The 25,756-nt window shown below is 42.3% G+C and overlaps 1 protein-coding gene across 1 annotated transcript in view; it reads left to right on the top strand.

Annotated features, from left to right (window-relative positions):
* Positions 1-1,229: 1,229 nt before the first annotated feature.
* The window catches only part of clstn3 (calsyntenin 3), a 50,626-nt gene continuing 26,099 nt past the window's right edge, over positions 1,230-25,756 (top strand). Inside the window, exons 1-8 of the mRNA XM_079561179.1 lie at positions 1,230-1,528; positions 3,158-3,224; positions 10,630-10,752; positions 13,737-13,947; positions 16,000-16,208; positions 22,066-22,215; positions 23,888-24,073; positions 25,138-25,425. Coding sequence (XP_079417305.1) covers positions 3,158-3,224; positions 10,630-10,752; positions 13,737-13,947; positions 16,000-16,208; positions 22,066-22,215; positions 23,888-24,073; positions 25,138-25,425 — 1,234 coding nt within the window. The 5' untranslated portion in view covers positions 1,230-1,528. The remainder of the gene's footprint in view (positions 1,529-3,157; positions 3,225-10,629; positions 10,753-13,736; positions 13,948-15,999; positions 16,209-22,065; positions 22,216-23,887; positions 24,074-25,137; positions 25,426-25,756) is intronic.

Here is a 25,756-nt window from a genome sequence, read left to right as displayed (position 1 = left end):
ACATAGGCTACTGAGATATGTTCTTACCTGAGCTTAGACGAGTTGATGTGTATCTGTCTGGTCTTTGTGCGTGAGCTCTGTCATGCAAAACGACCAAAAATGTTGTTAGCATTTGGCCTCTCCCAATGTATTCCTATAGATCCAAACGGGGGTGAAGTTGGAAGCACACACAAGATGTATCAACTCGTCTAAGCTCAGGTAAGAACATATCTCAGTATGGAAGAACTGTGTGCCCTCAGTCACGCAAAAAGACCAAAGATGTTGTTAGCATTTGGTCTCTCCCAGTATATTCTTATAGCTCCAAATGGGGTGAAGTTGGAAGCGATGAAGCTCTTTCATGGGCACAAAGACCAGACAGGTAAGTATCAACTCGTCTAAGCTCAGGTGATAACATCTCAGTAAAGAAAAATGGTGGCCTGTTCCTTTAACGCTGTCTGAAAAGGACCCTTCGCTTCAAGAAGTGAGAGTTAAATAACCTATGCACAGGACCATGCACTATAAGAGCACAATCATCAATACTGAGCCCAATCAGCACACGTTTATTGAGGGCCCCATGTCAAATCATGCCAATAGGCCCCATTATGGCCCTGATAATGTTTTATATAGACCTACTCTTCCAGTTCTTATGCAAATTGTTTTTATTTTCACTTTTTTTGATCTGTTAGAATCCCAAATACCCCCTGCTTCGTGCTTGCATACCCTCTGAGCTCCATGTGCCCCTTGTTGGGGAACACTGGCCTGCCAGAGTTTAAAAGTTCATGTTGACAAATATCTTTTATACGTTTTATAAAGAAGCAGAAACGCTTTTCCCATTCCAAAGCCGAGTCTATTGTATTACTGAGGAGTGGTGTTAGTACTGTAGGGAGGAGGCTAAAGTAAAAGTCATTCCCTTGACTGACAATTTGATCCACTATGCAGGTGATTTGTGTTTGATGTGGCCTTCAGGGGTGACATGACGTCATTTTGCAGTCCAAATGCGAGGGCCCAAACTGTGGGATTATACACCCGATGATGCATAATCTTTTTAAAAAATGGCCATAAAGGCAGTGAAGTGTGCAAGTCTGAACGGGGGTGAGGAAAGAGGATGGATGCCCGTGTTAGCCTCTCTGAGTCACTCTGAATGTGCGTTGAACAGCAAAAAGCAGGCAGGCCAGCAGTGTGCTCCTCCGCGCCACGGGCAGGTGGGGGCCGGAGCGCTGGAGAGGGAGAGGGAGAAGGACGCAGTGTGGGCGGGTTAAAGCGCGCATAGAGGGAGGGGACGCCAGTGTAATATTCCCATCGTTTTCCCCCCCTCTTCTCTTCTCGGAGCAGCCGAACAACAAGGGCATCCATCCATCCATCCATCTCCGCGCTCTGACTCCCCGTTTACCGCTGAGGCTGACTGAATCATAGGTTCGGGCCCGTCCGCGCGTCGCGGTGTGATCGTGCCTGCGGGGGTTTTGAGCGGAGGGCAGGGGCGTGAGAGGCGGATGCTGCGAGCGCACAGAGACTGGGCACAGACCATCCAGGAGCATCAGCACTCGCCACGGTAATGTAACGTAGCCTGTGCGTATACCTCTTCTTCCTGACACCGCTTTTTTTCTTTTCTCTTTTTGCGCTTCAAGATTACGCGCGATTCTCATATTTTTAACCTTTGCGTAATTCGAGACGGCGCGTTGGGAGTCACGCGTCCCCGGCATAAACGCATGTAGTTTGCATGTAAATTGTTGATGATGTCGCAGAGCATGACATGCCCCGGCTCGCACAGTGGCGGCAACCTGTGAACATGCGATCCCGCGGCGTTGCGTTTGATAACCTCCTCCGTATGTTCTCCGCGTGCCCCGTGGCTCGCGAGGTGAGGAATGCAGCAAAGGCAGAAAAATATTGAGCCTGTTATGTCAATGAGCTAACCCTCCAAGGACTGATTTTTTCTTTTTTCTTTTTTTTCTTCTCCCCCATTTGTAGCCAGTGCTGATGCCGCCTCGCTCCTTCCGTCCCCCATTTGAGCCACGTTTAAAACAGCACCAAAAGATTTCTAAAACACTGACATCGGGCCACAGCTCTTTTTCACACCTGAGCTCGGATTTTGCACGCGTTTGGGCCAAATGCCTGGAAAATATAGGCTACTACGGCTAATGTCAGCAATGGGGATGTGCTGCTTTGGGTTCGTTCATGCCGGTTTAGACCTAACAGGTTTACACGCATTGAGATTAGACAAATTTATTTAGCAGGCAGCTTGACACACGTGATGACACCTATAAGCAGGGCTTTTACAATAGCCAATTTCAAACAAAGTTGTCCATCAAGTTGGCACCCAATTGGCTCAATCTTGGCGTCTACTGTTTTTTTTTGATTGAGGTTAGTCTTGGTCTATTTCAGGCCATCCTATTTCCCACCAGGTTTAGATCAAATTGAATCCTCTTCTATTTCGTTATAGTTCTGGCGAAGACCCCCCAATTCCCTTTAGCTATTTGGATTTAGCTTGTGCTCATCCCTGGTTTAGTCCTGCTTTAGTCCTTATATTCAAAGTAAACATCGTCTGGACCTTAAACATTTCTACGATATATGACTGAGCTCGCCTAGGGTGACCAGATGTCCCAGTTTACCCGGGACAGTCCCAGTTTTGCGTCCTTTATACCATTTCCCAGTAGATTTCTCCAAAACCACTGATTTGTCCCAGTTTTTGTCAGTGTCTCTCCCAGTTGTCCCAGTTTATCGGCAATATAGTCCTCAAAATAAGACACTTCACTTGAAAATGTCTGCTTTTTAGCCCATTTAGCGTAAACCAATTCAAAATCTCAATTCTAGCGTCCCCCCACTATGGCATATCGGTGCGTTTCATGAGACGTTGACAGTTTTACCTTTCAGCCGTCAGGATTTGGAACCCCCTGCGGCATATTCCAAGAAATGTCCCGGCTTTTAAGTTGACAATCTGGTCACCCTAAGCACGGCACACATTTACACCTGAGTCTAGAAAGCCGTATGCAAATCCCAGTGGCTTATCTGGGAAGGCCTTTCTTGCTTGTTACTGTTACCTGTCACTGCTGATCAGTTTTTGATGCATGTCCTGTTATTCTTGCCCTCCCCACACCCTCGTCCTGCCCCTGTCTCTCTCCCCCCCCTCTCTCTCTACCCCCCTCTTCCTTACGACTGTCCCTCTCCCCGTCTCCGGCTTCAGATGGACACAATGAATTTTCTCTCCTTCCTCCTCCTTTGCTTGACTTCGGTTGCTAGTGGCAACAAAGGTCAGTTTCTCCTCTTTTTTTTTTTTCTTCTCTTCTGCCTGTTAATTGTCATGTGTTAAAAATAATGGATGTAATTGTCATGGGACGGGAGCGGTGACACATGCGGGAGACGAGCCCGAGCTCTGGGCCATGGTTCTTTCACACGAGAGACCATCACACATCACTTCAGAATCAGGATGGGCTTTATTGTCATTGTCAGGGAAGGCGCATTCACAAACTAGGATTTTTTTGTGCCACATAAGCTAGTAATAACGATATAGTAACATTAACACAATGTACAACACATGCAGAATATAGACAGCAGATGTGAATGTGAATAACCATGTAGTGTGAATATAACAAGTGGCTGGTAAGTTCATGTGGCGAGAGGTTTTGGTCTGGATGGACCGTGGCCTCCTGCCTTGAGGGGAGTTTGTGTCTGTACTGTTAACCTCTTAACCCCCGCCTTAACCGAGGCCTTAACCGAACACATTTTCTCCGGTTCGACTTTAACTAAATGTAAAAGCTTCATGAAAAAAGCAGCAAGAAAGGATCAGAAGACAAAGCAAAACAGGCGACGAAAAAGTTATGAAACAACAACAACTAACATAACAAAATTAGTTTTGTAGGTCTTAGCTTTCAAATGAGGTGTTACTCCGGCCTATAGGCTGTAAGCTCCAGTCGAGAAGCTTTTAGATTTGGGTAAAACTGGAGAAAATGCGCTCGATTGAGGCGGGTGGTAAGAGGTTAAACGACACCACAATGGTATCGGGAAATGTATTTTTAGGTCCTACTGGAATCAAAAACTGGTACCAGATTTATTTATTTTTCTTTAGATACCAAGCCTTGATGCATACGTGATCCAAAGACAGCACTAAAGAAAGATACTTGGTTGTTTCAGCTACAAAAATGTCAAAGAATGGATGAATTATGGAACACATTGACATTATTTAACAGAAATTAGAACAGGGAGCTTCTGGTATCCAGCAAAAAATGGTGCTCATGTAAGGAGGTAATGGGATGTGCAGAAAAGATCAGGTCCAGGCACTGCAAAAGTAGAAAAGGCTTTGTTAATGGGCCAGAAACATTAAAAAGCACACCAACGCATGTTGGCTTGCGCCTTCTACAGTGATCCAGATGACAAATATTTTAGCATCGAAACAAGTTTTATTCAGGAATCGCAAATCAAGCGTTAAATGGACTACACGGAATTTAAAAATGTAAAAATTAAGTATTTGAACCCAGATCTATTCACCACAGCTGCCTCTAAAATCCTGCACTGTCACTCAAAAGGTTGTTACTTGGGGTCCGAAGTGCCGTCATGCACAAGCTTAATATAGAACCTGCAGTTACGCGTAAGACCTGAGGTGGCAGTAGTGAGTATAAAATGGCCAACTTTCATCTATTCTCTTTAAAGTACTGGTATCGGACACAATTGAGAAGTACCCAGCCCTAGTCCAGGGTGGGAAGGGTCTGATCCGACCTGCCCTGGTCCTGTAGACATCCATTGTATCGGCTGTTCAATCAGGAAAACATCTTCTGATTAGGTTTAGATACTTTTTAAAAATCTCACTGCGCATCATATACAGGAGCGTCATCATTTGGGAGAATAGTGAATTACAAACTGCGAAATTAACACAAGAATCTCATGCATTTCAGAACATGCTTGTAGAGGTGTAAAGTACAAAAGGCAAGGCCCCATAAAGACCGGATATTTAGCAGCGGAGAACATCATTACTCTGCTGCCTAAATAAATGCAGCCTTTGTGGTGTACTAATTGCCACTACAAATAAATTGCGATTTCATTTTGATTGCATCTCAACCCTCTTCTAAACCCTCTTCATTTTGAAAGGCATGCCTTTTCACATTGTGCGCCTCACCCCTGCGCACGTGCGCTTTGAAGATGATAAATTCGTTTCCTTCCTTAGTGCAGCAGATTCATCATTTCTCCGGCTAACTGATTTGCTATCTGTGTATCTCCGCGATCATCAAATGCGAGGCCAAGGAGAAAGGAAGCAGCTCATTTTAAAAAAAAGAAAGAAGTAAGAGTCGTTAGCGGCGGAGGGGTTATAGACGGGATTGATTGAGGAGTGATGGAGTGTCAGACAGAGACGAGAGGAAACCTTATAGGGTTTGACAGGACAAGGCCTAAATGACATGGGCAGATAGAGAGGGAGATCAGGTGACACAAGGAAAAGCAAAAGGCGAAATTATTAAATATTGCATTGTGTCCTCTCTCTGCAATGAACTCGATATCTTGTCTCGGAAAACAGGATATCTCGTCTCTTTCGTAATTGCAATAAAGGTCGGAATTAGCAAATTAGCAAAGTCTGCAGGTATTTGTCCCCGGAAAACAAGAACTATCTTGTCTCCGTGGGATGTAAAACCTGCTTACCCTGTAGTTTTGACCTCTACAAACATGCACTGAAATGCACGCAATTCTCATCTCAGTGTCAAGAAAGAAATGTCTTTTAGATGCTTTTCCAAAGCCCTGTGTGCCACTGTGAAGTGTTGTGCAGAGCCTCCGTAATGTGGTACTCAAAGCAAACCAGGCAATTAATTAAGAACTCAAGTTGAAGGGATCCCCATTAGATGACTGGCTGCCTTATCTTACATGCTTTTAAATGATATGACTTGCAACTTTGTAACAATTGTAAACCAGGATATAAGAAATTACACATCCATCCATCCATCCATCCATTTTCTTCCGCTTTATCCGGGGCCGGGTCGCGGGGATTGGACACATGGATTGTTAATATTTTTCAGATTCCGGTGCAATTTACTGCAAAATATCCCCCACACATCTTCTTTCTAGGATTACTTTGTGTTAATTACTCCCCGTTCTTACGTTTTGGGTTCGAGGTGGGCTAGTTTTTCCCCCGTTCACGCGATCACATGAGGTTTGAGTGACGAGCGTGATCCAGCGCAGTGACACAGGCGGGAAGAGGGCCAGCATCGACAGAGAGGGAGCGCGATGCCTCTCAATCTGTAATCCCGAATGTAATCCACGCCTGATGCTCAGATTAATGCTTTATAGGGGCCGGGGGAGGGGCCGCGGTGGCACTGAGGAGGAGACGATGTCAAGTGGCAGACCTTGAAAATGTCATTATTAGGATTAAGGGCTCCATCCGTTTAACTTGTCTCATCACTAGTCAGAATATATGTGAGGAGTCAGTGCAGAGGAGGCGGATGATGTTTCAATTACCAATTTAGCATAAGGTGAATGTGACTTCGATTGGGTAATGCAAGTGCCTGGTGAGTTTAGGGAGACACTGTTTTACATTTTTAGGTTTTGAAGCCAATTTGGCATTAGCATATAAACAACATAGCATATAAACTTTCACCTGGAAACAAAATAATACCTAGTCTTCACAATAACATGTTTATTTTTTGCACTGATTCAATGTTTCTCCATGGATTTATAGATATAGATTTCTTCTTCTTCTTCTTGCTAATTTCTAGTTTATTCTAGATTTATAGATTTTTGGTTTTCATAAAGGAAAGAGGAAGTTTTAATTTGAAAGGTAAAGATCTTTGACAGATACGGCATGTACCCTTGTCTCTGTATCCTTGAACACTGTCTGCATAGTTTTGTTTAAAAGGCTTGAAATAAAATATTCAATTAAATTTTTCAGATTTTCCCAATAATAAATAACTTATTATGAAACAAGATACCCCAAAATCCCCTCAGAAAAAAGTCTTTGTTACTAATATGTCAATAAAGTAAACTTATGAATCTGGCCCCATATATATACAGTATAAATATGAAATGAAAGAAAACTTGCCATACATTGTTTTCCAGTAAAGAGTTTCCACAAGAGTTTCAAGTTGACATCTCCAAAGTTGAAACGCTTCCTTCTTCACCTGCAGAGTCTCGCCTTAATCTTAGTTTTATACAAGTAAAATGCGGGACGGGGATGGAACTCAGGGTGTCGACTAAAATAACAATAATCAAGTATTATTTGCAGAATTTTGACTTTTTTTTTTATTGTGGTAAGTATATGTTCTGGTGAATTTTTTAAATCATATGCAGTTTAACTCTAAGTCCTGGTAGATTCTACTTTCACCCGTGGGAAAATGTATATTGAGTCATTCTTTAGTGCGACTTGGGTCAAGAGGAGCAGTACACTACAAAAAGTAAATATCAAGCAGTGGCTTAAATGACTTGAACTGAGGAAATATATCTTTTTGGGGGGGTTTCACTCATTTAGACCTTTGTCCTGATCTGACCAAGATTATTTTGCTAGTTTGATGACATTTCAGACTCAGGTTCTATGGTAAATCTCCCTTGAAATAAGAAAATAAGACTGCCAATTGGACAAGACCATTTTTTTTACCCCATTGGCAGAAAAACTTACTTGAACTAACGGCAAAATGTATTGAAACGAGTCAGAAACATCTCAAGTGAAATAATCGAGGTCAAATGCCCAATTAAATCTTAGTAGTAGTACTAGTCAAAACAACTAACATTTGGATTATTATGCTCAAATTGAGAAATCTAAACCAATCTAGTAAATTACTTTTTGCAGTGTAGGTAACTATACTGACAAATATAGAGGTCAAGAATAAGTAAGTTGAGGCTACTTTAAACATCAGATAAATACATGGCCACTTTGCACCACGTTCAGATCAAAGCTGTAACATAAATCTGTATTGCATTAATGTTGTAGTGTCAGTTTTCAATTTAAAAGCAATTTAGCTTTTCCTTTCAAGACCTTTAATTGAAAATGTTTGATGAAGTTACATAATTCCAAGTAAAGACACTACAACTAAGTGAGCTTGTGTGGTGTTTATTGGTGTAAATTGATCATAATACAATTGTTAATGCAGTTTTCCCCACTGTCATTGCTCGTATGTGTCTAACAAAGTTGTCAGATAAACTTATACGCACAGTAAACAAAAACAGACTTTGGAAATACGTATCCTGCAGGTGTGTCTGGTCCCACACAGCTTTTGCAATCACAACAATTTTACGTGAAACTGTGGCTACGCTTTGAAGAGGCATCGAGACGTTTGATCAGATTCAAAGGCGCACCATTTTTCATCTCGTTCAACCAGACTTGATGGCAAAATTGGTTCAGCTTTCCTCTTACAAATTCACTGTGAAGAAAACAAAGCAATCGCCAAACCGACCAGACTCAAGTGCCTCTATCTCGGCTCGAGAAAAGTCCTCATCGGAAGCGACTCGAGGACAGCGGACTGTGATAAAATGGCTTTTTGTGTTCCCTCTATTTTTGCAGAAGTGTAGCATTGTCATTCCTCCAGGTCATTAAATTCGCCTTTGATCGCTCAGCGGAGAACATTCAGTGCAGGAGTGAGAAATTAATCTGCAATTTAAGGTTACATCGTGGAGCTGAGCAATTTGGGGGGGAACATGCTTGATTGCAAGGTTTGAATAAATCAGTGCATGGTTGAATATGTCCAAAAACGTTTTAGACAGGATTGAACTGATGCATAAAAATACATTCATTTCAGACCATGTTTAGATAATCTAGACAAGTGGTTCTCAACTGGTGGGTCGCCTTTCTAAAAAAAAAAAACATGTCCGGTCATATTTATGCACAAAAGAAGTGTAGAATAACCACTTTAGTATATTTTAAGTTATATTTTCTATGTCTATGTTGTATTTGGGTCATGGCTTGTCATTGTCGGGTCCCAAATGTGGGTCACAAAACTGTTTTCAGTGGGTCACCTTTCCCAGGAAGCATTTGTTTTAATATTTATGTACAGAAAAAGTATAGAATCACTGCTTGAGTCTGTTGAAATGACTGTTATCTGGTTGTTTTTAGCAGAGATGCACCGATTCAGCGTTTTTGCTTCCGATACCGATACCTTGATCAGCCTTGATCAGTTGCCGTTAGCATTAGCATGCTCCGACTAGCTTTAGCATGCTGTTGCTAGCTGCTTCATTTTACGTGGCTATCAAAAATACCTTTGCGGAGATTAAATCTAACTCAGTGATTGAATTTCCCAAGTTTTTAGCTTCAAACGGACATACAGCATGTATATGTTCACTTCGGTTTAGATGGTGAAAATGTGTTTTAAAGGCATTGAAAGCCAAAACGGATCGGTTCAGTATTTGATATTTTTTAGCTGATACCTGATATATTTTTTCCAGTATCGGCTCCGATATCAGATACCAGAATCGGTGCATCCCTAGTTTTTATCATAATTTCAGCTTTTTGGGCTTAGTTAAAGGGACTAGATGCAAGTTGGCCCTTGTATACTCCCTACTGCCACCTCAGGTCATACATGTAACTGCAGCTTCTGTATTAAGCTCGTGCATGACGGCACTTCGGACCCAAAGTAACACCTTTTTGAGTGACAGTGCAGGATTTTCGAGGCAGTTGTGAATAGGTCTGGGCTCATTCTACACATTAGGACATTGCTGGAACATGTAGGGGGAGGAAAATACTTAAACTCCGTATAGTCCCTTTAATGCTTATTTGACAACAAATATTGGTGCCATACTTAATTTTGTTGTGGATTAGAGGGTCAAATGCAGCCACAGGCCCTAACCTCAAGGTCAGTGGGCCCTTGCCTAAACCTAATTTTATCATTCAACCCTTACTCAATGGGACATTTTTCGGGCTAATGGGCCGACCCCACAAATTTTGCGGAAAAGACAATGCTTTTTACGTTATATTTTACAAGTCTTAATTCGTATTTGGGTCACATTGTGGGCATTACAGTTGAGAACCACTGATCCAGACTCCATGAAAACTGCAGTGTGTGATATCAACACGGGACTTTATATCACCAGAATGACCTTTTCAATTTGATTACACTTAATCTCACTGCCCTTGTTACATCCTCCTCAAACCATTCGATTTGTGCATTTGCCAGACACGCCTGCCGATGGATATCTTTGAAATGCAGTGGGATCATGAAGAGGAATGGGGTTGGTTTTATAGGAGGTTATACAAAAGGGGAATACAGAATGATTGAGAATATAATTACATTCCTATATGTGCTTTAATCATTGGTTCTCAAACTCTGCTGTGAATACCAGTGGTGGCCGTCTGCATATGTTTATTTACATTAGAGGTACTTTTACACATCCTATTGGCCCCCTTTGGTACTTTACTCGTAGTTATGACCTGGTCTGCCCTAGATTAGTTCTCACATTTTCCTGTTGTTGCAAGTTGATCGTCTGAAAGTATAGGTGAGAAAGACAGGGTGTTTTTGTGTGATTCCAACATGATTTTTCTAGTTTCAAGCCAAGCGATCAGCGACTGGAAGAAGTTATTCCCTTTTCCGCCGTGCTCATATCGCCACGCTCTGTGCACATCTACGGCACGTCCTTGATCATAATGCGCTGTTAAAAATAGACGCTTTGGTTCCCTGTAATTGCTCGGTTTAACCCCAAGCCTCTTTCTCTCTTTTTCTCCCTCTCGTTTTTCTCTCTCGTTTTGTCACCGTTCAGCCAATAAGCACAAGCCATGGATCGAGACCGAGTACCAGGGGATCGTGATGGAGAACGACAACACGGTGCTGCTGAACCCGCCGCTCTTCGCTTTGGACAAAGACGCTCCGCTGCACTACGCCGGTAAACAGTGGCCGCTCACTATTCATGAAACATATATACACCATGGGGCATTTGTGGGCAGCAGGGACTTGGGGGGTGATACAAGAATGTGTACTTGAGTTTACTACAGGCTGTTGAATTTCTATCAAACTAAGCATGAACTAATAATGGACTAGCAATGGTCTAATTATGAATAAATGATACAACTAGTACTTAACCGAGTGCATTTCCTCCAGTTCAGCTTTATCCAAGTCTAAAGTTTACAGCCCATAGACCAGGTAAGGGCTCATTCGAAAGCTAAGGCCTACAAAATTGATCTAAGCTTCTTCCTCGCTATGATTGTCAAGCTTTCTGTCAAGCATTTTGTTTGTGTTTTCGTCATGTTTTTGCTACTTTTTCCCACATATTTTGATCACATTTTTGTGGCTCAATCAGTGGCTCAAAAAAGCAAGGAAACCGTGACAAAAATGTGACAAAACACTTGGCAAAAAAATCTATGAAAACGTGATAACAAAGACAAGGAAGAAACTTAGATGAGTTTTGCAGGTCTTATAGCTTCCAAATGAGGCGTTACACTGGCCTATAGTCTGTAAGCTCTCCAGTTAAAGGGCTTTTTGTATATTTATTTTCAGGTTAAACAGGAGAAAGTGCTTGGTGAAGGTGGGGGTTAACATGTGTGACCGATGTGTGTGCAGAGAGAGACCACGGACTCAGGACTGCAGTTATGATGGCTTCTTTACTGGGACCTTAAACACACAATATTTACACAGGACCATCAGGGAGGGGAGAACTGCACTCAAGGGTCTCCACCAGCTTCAACCGTTGCTCGAAGGGTGCGGCCAGCCACTCAAAAGCAAACTCATTTCAACTGCTTGTATTCGCGATCTTGTCCTTTGGGCAATGGCCGCTGGCTGCTCTGCTTTTTGGCCACAACACTAGAGGCTGCCATTGCTGTCGTACCTCCATATCGCGGCTAGTCCCCCATTGAAATGTTTATTACCATTTGTTAATCCTGTAAAGACCCTTGAGTGCAGTTGTCCCCTCCCTGATGGACCTGTGTAAATATTGTGTGTTTAAGGTCCCAGTAAAGAAGCCATCATAACTGCAGTCCTGAGTCCGTGGTGTCTCTCTGCACACACATCGGTCACACATGCATAAATAAAAAGAGCAGAAATCCCGCCTGCATCAACACATTTACTTCGTTCGCACAGTGCTTTACGAGTTGAATAGATTTTGATTTTGTGCGTTCACTCACCAACATGCTCAATCATGCTCCCAAAGCCTCTGACAGGATCTTCCTTTGGCACATGATAAAGAGGTCAACTCACGCTCTTGCCAAACCATATTGTGAATCAGCTCCTGTTGCTAGTACAAGGCCGCAATTTCAAGCTGGATGTGGTGTGACCCTGTGATTATCTGGCAACCTGAGAGTAACCGACTGATTCGACCAACCACGGGGAAGTGTGAACCATCAGAATCAGCCATCTCCAATCACAATAAGTATAGTATTTAGCCAAGCGTAGAACAGGTGACGTCACAACCTTGTAAACAACCTATAATTTAGGATGGAGGTGATGCAGCTAAAAGTTTTCTTGTGGTTACTACGGAAACCATCCAAAATGCTAACCTTTGGATTTGGTTTATGGTTAATATCAGAAAAATCCTAGAAATACCAATAGCTATATGAGCCAGTTCTTACAAATGCACATAATTTTGTTAGCCCTCGAATCCTGGACCCGATTTAAATTGAAAATTATATCCCCCATACAAATGAATAGGAAAGACAGGCGCAATACTAACATACGGGGAGGTATGTTTTGGCCTTTTCATGGCATTTATAACATTTCTGTGGGTTCTTTATCATTAACATCTTATAAAATGAAGTTTAGTGGCCATTGGATGTGTGTCCAACCCTACAAAAAGCAAAAACTTAACTGAGCATTAGCATTTAGCTCAGAGGACACTTTTAGACGCTAATTTGTGTCTAAAGTAAAATCTCAAAAGGTCTGTACATTTATTAATGATTTCTAACCAGGCCTAAACCTCACCTCAATGTGGTCGATGGTTGACAACAGCTGAAAACATCTGGATCGTTCATAATTTGGGATGATAGATGGCTAATGCTAACGGCTATATGAAAAATACATTGAGCAGGCTAACAGACTCTGAAAAATCTCCTGGACTAGCGCACTTGCTAACTGTCCGCATATGTTTGGATGCTTCTCCTCTTTATTTCTGTGGTTAATATCTCTGTAAAGGCTGGATCTATCCACACAAAACAAAAACTGTCACAAAGTTCAACGTTTTCCCTCTCAGGGCATACCAACTAAGGTCACATTACTGTCATGCTAGAAAAGTTCTTTATCGCATCACCCACCCACCATTGATATATCGAATTTAGCAGCTAAAATAGTAGAGCTGAGTCCGCCTTCTGATGTCCGTGTCAACCGTGATTCCCAATAGGGCGTCTAAATATTAAAAGCAGTGTATTCAGTCACACTATTTATAGACCGCCGTAGTGTAATTCTAGCCTGTTTCGCAGGAGCAGGCAGCCGCGCTCCTCTGCAGCACTCTCAAACAGGGCGATCACACTGCCACTTACCCGCTCAAAATAACGATGTTCGGGCCAGGTGTAGATCAAGCTGAATTACAAAGTAGCTCCATGCAATTTTGCTTAGCGGCAGAATATTGTTATTAGTCTCCCAAACCGGCTATTTTAGTTGCTGTTCTATTGAAATGTGAGGAGATATCCTTACCAAGGCACGGCAGAATAGTAGTTTGAATCACATCACATGATATTGTCTGTTTCCTGACTCTATCACGGCTGAAAATGCACCTTTTTTGAAAATTATAAGAAAATATACATTAAGATACTGAATGGTATATTGATTCCAGCAGTGTTTTTGGGCTAGAAATCAGTCTCTTGTGTGACCTGCTTCATGTGTACCTTTCCTTATTCAAAAAGCATCATCAAGTAAAACCCATATCATTGTCCATTTCTGCAGGAGAGATCTGTGGCTTCAAGGTGCACAATGGCCCGTCGGGAGCCGGTACGGTCCAGTTTGAGGCGGTGGTTTTGGACCGCTCCACCGGGGAGGGTCTGGTCAGGTCCAAGGAGCCCCTGGACTGCGAGAGCCAACGCGAGCACAGCTTCACCATCCAGGCCTACGACTGCGGAGAGGGGCCGGACGGGGTCAACAGCAAGAAGTCCCACAAGTCAGTGCCACGTACCTGGGCTTCACACTGTTTTCTGTCATGTTATTATGTCAGTATTTTCTTCATGGACATAGAAGGAGCTTTTGAGCAAGGCAAAGTTGTAAGGCAGTAAGGCTTCAGTTTTTGGTACAAAACCTGTCCCATTTTATTCAAAGTCATGCTCATTTACACCATGTTGTAATCTGCTGACTGGAGTAGTACGGCGCTTCATTCACACATTTGTTTGTAATCCTACTCACTTTAGTTCTTCTTCTTCCGCTCCAGAAGTTTTGTGAGCTTTATTCCCTGGATTCAGTTGTGTCATAGATACATAGAACCCGGACCCTGCGTTTTTCACTGCACCGTTGATTTGTTTGTACTCTGCACTAAAAATGTTGTCTCTTGCTTTGTTTTTTCATATTTAATTCCTCCTGTGGCCAGTAGGGGGGGCTTAACGTAAGAAACGAGATGCTACAGATGAGTCCTTACTCATCAAGAGCATTTTTCATTATTTTTAGTCATGAAATGTGAAAAAAAAACAATGCTGAGATGTGAGGTTTATACACTGCAATGTGAGTGATGCACGATATGTCCACTTGATATTGGTGCGTAATGTAGTTTGTTGATACACTGACTTAGGGAGTGATTGGATAAATTTAGGAAGGTAAGAGACGTTGTGCTATAGTAACGACAAACAATTGAGTTGGAACTAGTTTAAGGTAAAACAGCTTGGAGTGAAATAACAGAGGCAGTTGTGGTGAACAGGTCTGAGCTCATTCTACACATTAGGACATGGCTGGAACATGTAGGGGGAGGAAAATACTTAGTTTCAACATTTTCAAAATTTGTATAGCCCCTTTGAAATATAGTTTTCAATTAAAGACCATTTATCCATAAATAGGTCGGTTTTCATTTGCAATCTTGCTGTCATTTGCTCCAATTTCTTGTTCCATTAGGTAATGGTGGGGGGTTTGAGCCAAGAGACCGTAATGCAATTAAGAGTAGTATCTTTAGTTGGGAAATGTTACAATTTAATCTGAGGTTTGCTTGGGGATATTCCCAATATTATGATTGTCGGTTCCAGTGGAATTTCAACACATAAACAATTGTTTATTTCACTTTGTATCTTTCCAATAATTCATTCATTTTGGACAGTCCCGCCTGACCCCTCGGCTCCTCGTTTTTCAATCCTTATTTAAATTGGATTCAAGCATTAAATCTATATTTCTTGAAAAACACTAATTTTTTACAGTTTTTTTCATCAAAAAATACCAAAATTATGGTCTGGATTAGAACATATTCAGCTGCAGTTTTGGCTGAAACTGACCAAATTTTTTCCCATTTTGTCCAATACTCTTTCCTCTGTTTTATAAAGTGTTTGCAAATCTTAAATGAAATCTATCAATTTTTTTTTTATTTCTTTATGGAAGTAAAACATAGTGTTTTGGCATAAAATGGCATTACAAAGCTTCACATTTCACATTCTTCTGCCTGTATAGTAAACCCTGTATTTAGCTGAAAGATTAGAATCACCAAAGTCATTTCCCTTCACGTCAAGTTCACTCAAATTATTTCATGGGAAAGCTGCGACATACTGTGCAAACCAAATCAAATATGCTTATCGCTGCATAAATAATCGCTGAGGGAAATGGTTTGTGTTGTGCTCCTTAGAGGAGATAAGAGAGGAAAAACTGTGCCATTTCCTCCTAATAGACAATTAACACAAACATTATTATGTGCTTGTTTCTAGTGGGTCTGGCTGTTGCGTAGAAACGGGAGGGGAGGATTGTTGGTTGAAAGCCAAGGGCACACGAGCACATACTGTTGTGTTGTGTCTCATGGAAGGACACTTCACCCTTAGTAATGAGGCTGATTGTGACTGGAAGAGCATATGGCGCATAAATTGTGTGACCATTTCGCTGTGGCCGCCCCTGACATAAAGGTGCAACAAGAAAAAAATGGATGGAGAGCTGGGTGGATGTTATGGCGAACTCGTAGCGCATCCTAATTCCAAATCAAAACATTTCTCTCTTTAATGACTGCTCTGTACACCTCCCGTCCCTCTCTCCCCAGGGCTACGGTGCATGTACGTGTGAATGACGTCAATGAGTTTTCCCCCGTGTTTGTGGAGCGGCGCTACGAGGCGTCGGTCCCTGAAGGGCGGCTCTTCGACCGCGTCGTTCGGGTGGAGGCGCTGGACGCGGACTGCTCCCCTCAGTACAGCCAGATCTGCTTCTACGACATCATCACTCCCAATGTGCCCTTCGCCATTGACAACGACGGTGAGTCTGCTGGGGCGACCTGCTGCTATGGGGACGAGAGGCGCAACAGGCTGCAAAAACAGTGCTGATTTATATAGTGCACAAGGCGGTCCACTCTTAAAAGCCACACCGCGTAGAACTTTACCCAATGAATAAAATTGAAATACAAGCATTCATTTTACAGACAGATATTTTCATCTATAGATACAGACGGCATCTCTGGAATCGCCCATATATGGTCATGTTTGAAAACAGTTAAGGGGGAAAACAATTTTGAAAAAATCAAAACTTTCTCTATTTATTAAAAAACTACTTTAACAAATGCAGAATTATGAATATAGTTTTCTACTAAATAAAGATACAAAGACATGGAGAGGAGCAAAGTAGTTCAACAGCCCATAAATACATAAAAAACGGAGAATGCTAACATGATGCTACATGTTAGCATCGGGCTAATGCTAACGGTTAGCTAGCACTAGCTACAACTGCCATTTTTTCACTTCTACTGAACAATCTGCTGTGAGAAAATATCCATATGGACCTGATTTACACTTGACTTTATTTGTATGTGATAAATAAGTTCATATTCCACCAGAAAATGGCTAAAAAGAGTGAAAAATTGTGTTTCGCAAAAGATTCTATTTTCCCCCTCGGCGAAGCCACGCCCCCTTCTATGACGAGATGCCATCTGTATCTATGAAAAAATCCTCATAAATGTACAAACAAACATGTGCTTTTGCTGTGAGCGGCTCAGCTCTCCTAATATGACTGTAACTTTACCAGGAGTGTGTACGTCTCCAGCTCGTCTCCATGGAGATGCTATAGGTCCTCATCCAAATCCATTCTTTGTTTACCCACTGCAGTAATAGCATTTTCTGTGTTGAGCTGGCCATTAGGAGCTTGTTCTGCACTGATAGACACAGACGGCATCTCTGGATTCGTCCATATATGGTCATGTTTCAAAACAAATGGGGAAAACAATTTGGAGAAAAATTTAAACTTTCTTTAATTATTCAAAAACCACTTGAACAAACACTGAAATATGAATACAGTTTAACGGATACATGATGCTTCATGTTAGCACCGGGCTAATGCTAGTGGTTAGCTAGCGCTAGCTACAACTGCCGTTTTTTCGCTTCTACTGAACAATCTGCTATGAGAAAATATCCATATGGGCGTGATTTACACTTGACTTTATTTATGTGTGATAAATAAGTTCATATTCCACCAGAAAATGGCTAGAAAGAGTGAAAAATTGTGTTTCTCTAAAAATTCGATTTTCCCCATCGGCAAAGCCACGCCCCCTTCTATGACAAGATGCCGTCTGTATCTATGGCAACAGTATAGTCCAGAAAGTGTGCCTTTAAAGCAGTACTAAGTAACTTGTTTACCTTAATAAATCCTTTTCGTAGTCCCTCTGGGGGTAATACAAGTGTTAATAGGATGATTGGAGGGTCTTTCATCTCCCCTGGTGTCTCAGGCTAGAAAACCACAATTGCAACTTGGCTGCCACCGGGTCGGCGTCACCAATACACCTTAATGGAATCATGAAGAAGAAGCTAACAGGCTAACGGGCAAAGCTAACTGTGGGCTAGCGCCACTTAAACAGTATTTACAGAAAGTTTGAGTGAAAAAAAATTATATTCATTGTGTCATTGGATGTACAATATCCTTGTCCCCCTTTGTCTTTTCTGTCAGCGTAGTATTTACTCTCACGGACAATTAATAAGTAGATAAACACACAACACGCTACAACACCTGCAGTGGCGCTTATGGCCTCTCGGGGCAAGAGTTACTTAGTACTGCTTTAAACTGATAACATTTTCTAAAAGGACAGCACTTAGGGAGGGTACCGTTTTTCTTGATTTCAACACTTCAACGATACTTGGTTTACGATACAGATACCTGAGAAATACTTTTTTCAATATCTACTGTATATTTGTTGTCTAGAACCAGAAAACAGAGCAGTAATGTGGATATATTCCATAAAAGACCTAACCTGGCTAACGCCATGCTGCACAACAGCCTGGGGACCATGGCCCAAATTTTCCGGTGGATTTGGGAACCAATCACAGAGCGAGGAGGGCCGGCAAGACGATGACGCGCTATTCGATATATATACGGAAGCTTGTAGTTTATTTACGGATAAAAAAAAAAAGTTTATTTACGGATCCAACATGACAGCAGCAGACACGATGGTATTATTCGATCAAGCTTTAGACCTTGTTCTAAATAATTTAGCTCAAAAGTTTACAGCGGGTACGTCATACGTCATCTCATACGATGATATGATTGGCTGTGGCTACGTGCAGACGCATGATAGACTTTTTTTTTTTGTATCGCCCAATAAACAAGTATGGACGATCGTAAACCACACCTCTCCTACGAGAAAATGAATTGGTGGTCCCCCCAGACTAAACATCACTTGTGATTTTACCTCCCTCTCTCCTGGTGCAGCTGAATTGTTGGCCTTTTTCGGTGAATTGTTTGCCTTTTTCAGCGAACCACGTTGTTTTTCTGGATACTTTTGTATGTCTTTACCGTGTTTTTTCGTGGAGGTTTGGTGGATTTGTTTACTTTGAGAGTCCAAAATGGTCCTGAAGAAAGCAGCTTTTTGAAGGTAAACAAACTGCTAGCTTATCAGCGAAACCCATTTGAGATCTACAAACATCTTCTTCTAAGACACTGAACAGTGAAGAGGCACCAAGAGCCCCCACACCTGCAGCGCGGAGGAGGCGTCACAAGAGGAGCTACAGGAAACAACAAAAGGGACCAACGAGGAGATGGTGATAGACTGTGGAGGGAGCTGTGCAGGAGGAAGAGGAAGGACGAGGTGGAGCTGACCAGTGCAGGACACCACGCTCTGAGACGGGGACAAGCCCAGGAGACGGTGCACCGTTTCAGATGATCAGAGGAGACAGAGGGCAGCTACAGTTTCTCCTTCCTCCAAGGTCATGCGGGTGGAGTGGCTGAAGGACAACGAGATCATCGACCCGGCCGAGGACAGGAACTTCTACATCACCGTGGACCACAACCTGATCATCAAGCAGGCGCGTCTGTCCCACACGGCCAACTACACCTGTGTGGCCAAGAACATCGTGGCCAAGCGCAAGAGCTCCACCGCCGTGGTCATCGTCTACGGATTTCCCATCAACCAGTGCTCCTCCTGTGACCAAAACAGTGAAGATGGCGGCCGCGACACAACCATTTTTCACCAAAGAAAAAAAAAAGAGTGGTGCACACTGAATGGGTGCTGCTGCCGGATGCTCTCTCATCGAATGCAATTTCTCCATCTGTGAGATCAATAAAGTACCACCTTACCTTAAAAGACCATTTCTTTTAATTTATTTATTTGAACTGAAACATCCAAGTAAGTTCCTTTAATGCAGCCCCTGGACCAACAGGCATCATCTGGGTCTTTAAAGATATATATTTTTGGTACTTACTTTCAGTACTTTTATTTTTGGATACCAGTAGTCGGTGGTCAATGCACAGAAACATTCAACTGGATGCATTTAAGAGACGTTTTAACAAGGAGCTGAGGGCCACAAAACATTTCGTCTAAGGGCCACATTTGGCCCCCGGGCGTCACTTTGGGCACCACTGCCTTGCTGGTGTTGTTTAATGGTATTCAGCCCTACCTAGAAAACATCTCCACATGGCAAGAGATCACCAGAGCACCAGGCTAGTTTACATGGTCTGAAAAAAGTTCAAAGCTTGTGAGTGCCCAAAAATACAAGTGTCCATGTAGTCAATTAAGTGTTTTTTTAACATATTTATTCTTTCTTGGCTTTATTCGGGAAGGGGAAAAACAAATAATTAACTCCACGCCATCACCGACCACTCACACGTTAACCCGGTGTCCCCTCACAATCTCCCATCAGGATTACTAAGGCACTAACCAGGCACCCATCCCATGTTCAACAACTCTCAGTGGATTGAGAATTTTTTGTAATATGTCGTCAGTAAATTGAGCTCAGCTTTTATTTCATACAGTAAAACGCTTTCAATTTGCCTAAAATGCCACGCGCTCTAGATCCTCAGCCCGTTATTATCCCTGGGCTTTCATGTATCTGTTTTAATGGTTGTTTTCATAGCCGCCGTCCTGCTTTGTATTCTGTGCAATAATTGTACAATAAAATCCAGATGTCCTCAATAAATGAAAAAACAGCCCTCAGCCTGTGGGGGGGCAGACGCAGGTTGTTTAATCGTGCAGATATCAAAATATGTTAAAGTGTTATGTTTGCGGGGGCGGGCGATTGTTCTGCCTCTGCAAAAACACGGGAGCAGATGTTGGGTTTAATATAGCGGCTTCGCCTCTTTCTGCCTCCCGTTGACTGGTCTGCATGACATTAATGAGCTGTGTTTTTCAAACATACACATAGTCAGGATGATTGCATTTACTTGGGTCTTGTTTTTTCTTCTCTCTCAATGTAGTATTCAGCTCACAGTAGGGCCTGACGGTAATGGACTGATATTTGGGTATTTTCAATACTGGCTGTGGGCCGATATCTCCGAAACCAATTGTGATAAAGACTTCCTGTTTTTTGCACTGGAAAGAGTTCTGTCTGAGCTTTAAAATGACACACCTTGCTTGGCTTCAGGGGAGTGGAGAGACATCGCAATGAATACCAGTCACAAGTTTGTGCATCTGATTTATGTATTTCATGTTGGAGACTTTTGCTTATAATTTCTGTATCATAAGACATAGAGACTCGCCCTCTTTTGCTTTGGAATCTACTGATTTTTGTCTTTCAAACAAGCTCTCTCTGAAGCACCTACTAAACCCTGAATACACAACGCCCCCTTCTGTCACAGCTTAACACTGACACGTTTAGAAGCTTCATACACAGGATTATAAACGAGACATTTTTAGAAATTTGTCCATTGCCGGGTCGTGGGGGGAGCTGTTGGAGCAGCCCAAATCACATTGCACGCCCTTATGGCTCCTCCTGCAGGTGGTGGGTCCACAGAAGGACGGCCTCATGGTTCTAACCGGGCCTGTTGGTCTCTCATAAGGGACTTCTGAACCGCTCTTTGTCTGACTCGTCACCTAGGACCTGTTTGCCATGGGAGACCCTACCAGGGGCACAAAGTCCCTGGCAACAGAGCTCCCAGGACCTTTCAGGTTCTCATGTCCCTCCACCACGTTAAGGGGGCGGTTCCAGTAGGGACCATATCGGTATTGGCCAATCAAAATCTCCAATAAATCGGCATCGACCTGAGAAAAACCCACATCACATTCAGTTAAATTACTTAAGATATCGGCCTGTATATTGGCTATCGGCCATGCCAACCCCCTTCATATCGGTGTTGGACCCCAAAAGTCCATATCGGTCGGGCCCGGGTTCACAGTGCCGCGTTTGAAACATGTCCAGGAGCATTAACACCTGAGACAGCACTGAACCCCAGCCACACAGCACCTGCTCTTGGGTATGACTTGGCAGATTTGTGCGGGACTTGCTTCTTGCTGTATTTTTTAGGTCGTTCCGGTCCATGTGCACAACTGAGGCCTTTTGTTCCACCTTGTTCGGATGCCGTGGGCTTGTCATTGTCTATTTTCTGTTCTTCGCTCGTCTTTCTCACTGGTTCTCTTTCATCCTCTCTCCCCAAGTAACAACAGCATCTTCTGTCTGTGTTATTGTTTGTCAGCTGCCGTCATCAGCGCTGTCAGTCCAGCGCAGGTACATGCTGTTATTTTTTTCAAAGACTGGATTTTTCTTTTCCCCTATTATTATTCATCTGTTTATTTCTGAGTTAAACCATTAGTACAGTATGTGCTTTGCAATAAACAGCTCTATGAATGGTAGGGTTTAAGATTAATTCTATTGACTGTCTCTCACACTGTGCCTTCTTCTGTGTGCTCTGTTTCTTCTAGGTAACATTAAAAACACGGAGCCCTTGGATTCGAAGCGGCAGCGAGTTCACACTTTCTGGGTGACCGCCTTCGACTGTGGCAAGAACCGCGCTCAGGCCGACGCGCAGGTGGTCGTCACAGTCAAGCCGTCCTGCAAACCCGGCTGGATCGGTAACAAGGCTTTGTTTGCACGTATATATTTTTAGAGGTCGATTCAGATCTCGACCAGGACTAAACCGGCTTTGGAGTAATCAGACCTAACACTCGTGCTCAACGATGGAAATGGGATGTCACGGGGCTAAAGTAGGACTTGATTGGGCACTAAAACTGGAGAAAGTAATGGTGCAGCCAAGTTATAGACCACCGGGAGTGTGAGGAGTTTGACTCTTGAGTCTCTTTATGCCACAGAAAGGAAAGTGGTGACAAACTAAAAAACAGCGCTTTTAGTTTGCCCCTTATTTGTCAGCTCGTATCACATATCAACATTTTTCAACATGGTTATTTAAAGATAATCTGCTGTGAAAAGTTCAAATTTCATGACAGAAATTAGGGTTAGGTTCAGGGATATGGTTGACCTTTTGAGGTTTGGGTTAGGATTAGGGTAAAGGATATTTAGATTTTCTGAAAAACATGGTAGCACTCATATCACTATATGAGTGATATAAATGTAAATAAATAAACTATATAAATCGAAACTTATCACTATGTTTAGATTTCCACTGTCCACTGATTTTCCTGGATTGTATGGAAACTGTATATTTTTGGAAACCTTATGGTATAAGCAATGAAAAATTGGTAAAATTGTGCAATTACACCATTTTTCCATTAGAGTAAATGGGGAGTTCTGGTCATCACTACGGCAACACCGTGAAAAATATGACAAGGGTTTCATTGACTTTTTTGATTGGAACGTCCAGATGGAATTTTCTGCCAAATTTCGCCAATTTCCGCCAAACTACGTTTTTTACTCCCCATATATGTTATTATTGCTATTATAGCACCGTGTTTTTACATATCAGAGCAAATGGAAACATTGTTTTTCTGATTGCTTTTTTCATAAAGTTTTCAAAAATAGTTTTGATAGTCTCCACAAAAATTTGGCGAAATTATAATGAACATTTCAATCTATTTCTGTAATTGAAACCTTTACTATAAAAATACATGTTTTACTATGGCCTATTTGAGAGATTGAGATTAAATTACTTAAAATGTCAGCCATGCCAGCCTCCTTCATACCGGTATCGGACCCCAAAAATCCATATCGGTCGTGCCCTAGTTATGAATAAACGAATTAGCAGAAAGTTACGGCACAATAGCGTAAACCAGTGGTTCTCAACTGGTGGGTTGGGACCCAAAAGTGGACCGTGAGCCTATTCCTAGGAACATTTCTTTCAATATTTATCTTCTGAAAAAGTACAGTAACACCATATGAGTGAGCTCGTTTTCATCATGATTGCAGCTCTTTAGGCTTATTGTGATTCTCTAAAGAAGGATAGGAACTTTTAAAGGAATATGCCAATATAAATAGATTCCTTTAGATAGTAGAATCACTTTGTGTAAAACCTTCCCATTAATGAGTGGGGGAGGCCCATCTGTTTTGGATTTAGTGAACATGTACAAGGGTGTTCAAAGACATATCTGATCATTTATAAGATCTTTTTTGATAGGAGGCAGTATTTTGTTCTCAACATTTTAATTGGAAGGACGTTATTTGTGTAGCGCCTTTCACACACATGGTCACAAAGCTCTTTTTCATGCAGATTTCCCTCTTGGCAACCATTCAAATTTCAATTCAAATACAAGACTTCATTGGCCTTTAATACTGTGTGTACCTTGTTTCCAGGTTGGACTAAGCGTGTGGAGTACACCCCCGGGTCTGGTAGCATCCCCCTGTTTCCCAGCCTGCACTTGGAGACGTGTGAGGAGACGGTTTGGAACATCCAGGCCACCGTAGAGCTGCAAACCGGCCATATTGGAAAGGGCTGTGACCGCGACAGCTACTCGGACCGCTCAGTGCGCCGCCTGTGTGGTCAGTAACTCTGGAATAGTAGTTATGATTATCTTAGATTTCTTTACATAGAGGTTATTATTTGAATGTTTACTTGCTTCGATTAGCAGTATTGTGTAAGCAACAGTGCAATTCTTTTAAAGCAGTATTAAGTGACTCAAGCCCCTAGTGGCCATAAGCGCCACTGCAGGTGTCGTAGCATGTGGTGTTTTTTACTTATTAATTGACAAAAGACAAAGGGAGAGAGGAACATTCTACATCAAATGACACAATGGAGATATTTTTTTTCACTAAACTTGGCTATAAATACTGGCGTTAGCCCGCTGTTAGCTTTGCCCGTTAGCCTGTTAGCTTCTTCTGCGTGATTCCATTAGTGTGTATTGTGCCTCCGAACTGGTACAGGGAAGTTGCAAGTGTGGTTTTCTGGCAAGAGACACCGGGGGAGATGAAAGACCCTCCAATCATCCCATGAATACTTGTATTACCCCCAGAGGGATTAGCATTAATCTATAAAACCAACCAAAAAGACTGGCCAAGAAGACCTGTTGTGAAAAGGGTTTGATTGTCAATCTTATGATAAATGATTGAAACAACAGAACCTTGTGAGATTTAAAATGCTAGATAGTCTTATTGTGAGTTGTAATAAGTATAGTTGGATCACAGCTTCATAAACAAAGACATTTACTCGCAAATTTGTGTTATATATTATAAACAGGATCAACAATATATACAGTGGGAGGAAAATGTGTGTGAACACTTTGTAATTTCTCACATTTCTGCCTAAATTGGTCATAAAATGTGGTCTGATCTTCATCAAAATCATAAGAATGAATGAACAGTGTCTGCTTAAACTAACACCACCCAAACATTTACATTTTATCACATTAAAACTTTATCCTCACTGTGAAGTATGGAGCAGGAGAATCATGGTGTGAGGCTGTTTTGTTGCCTCAGGGCCTGGACGTGATCATTGTTCTTTATTGATTTAATCCAAGCCCCTTTTTTGGATTGTTAAACAAAAGATGTATTTGGTGTTTCCACAGAGCCGTGGTCTGATTTTCCTGCTTGTTTCTCCTTTGTTTCAGGTGCTGTGAGGGGCGAGGTGGACCTGCTGCCCCCTCCCTCCCCGGCCGCTAACTGGACCTCTGCCCTGCCCACTCTGCCCTCCTCCGACTCCTCCCTGGTCTTCTCCTTCAACGGGTCCAACCATGTGGCCGTGGTGCCCGACTCGGTGGTGTCGGGTCTGTCGGGCGACCACTTCACTCTGCAGCTGTGGATGAGACGAGGAGGCGCCAACATTCAGGCCAGCAGCGCCCAGACCCGGGGCAACCGCAGAGAGGAGGAGACCATCGTGTGCAGCACCGTCAAAAATGGTGAGTGGGTTTTTTGTTACTGAAGCGCGACATGAACAAGAAACTACATTTTATATTTTGTAATCATGTGAAAATGGTCAAAATCATACCTTTTAAAAACTTTCAAGCCACACCATAGAATAAAATGCTAATACTATTTTATTAGAGATATATTTATTGTTGAAAAAAAACAAAAACCTTAAAAAAATGAACAAATAAACATGTTGCTCGACTCTAAGACCTGACGGTGAAAGCCTGTGTCAAGCTGGTCGTTTGGAGCATGTGTTGAAATGCTGGCAACAAAAATCAATAAAACATGTTACGCAGTGTTCCTGATAGTGTTTTGAAATGA

Source organism: Gobius niger (genome assembly GCF_951799975.1).
Source record: "Gobius niger genome assembly, chromosome: 8".
NCBI classification, from domain to species: Eukaryota; Metazoa; Chordata; class Actinopteri; order Gobiiformes; family Gobiidae; genus Gobius; species Gobius niger.
Note: the sequence above shows the minus strand (reverse complement) of the source record. Positions and strands in the feature narration are given on the sequence as shown.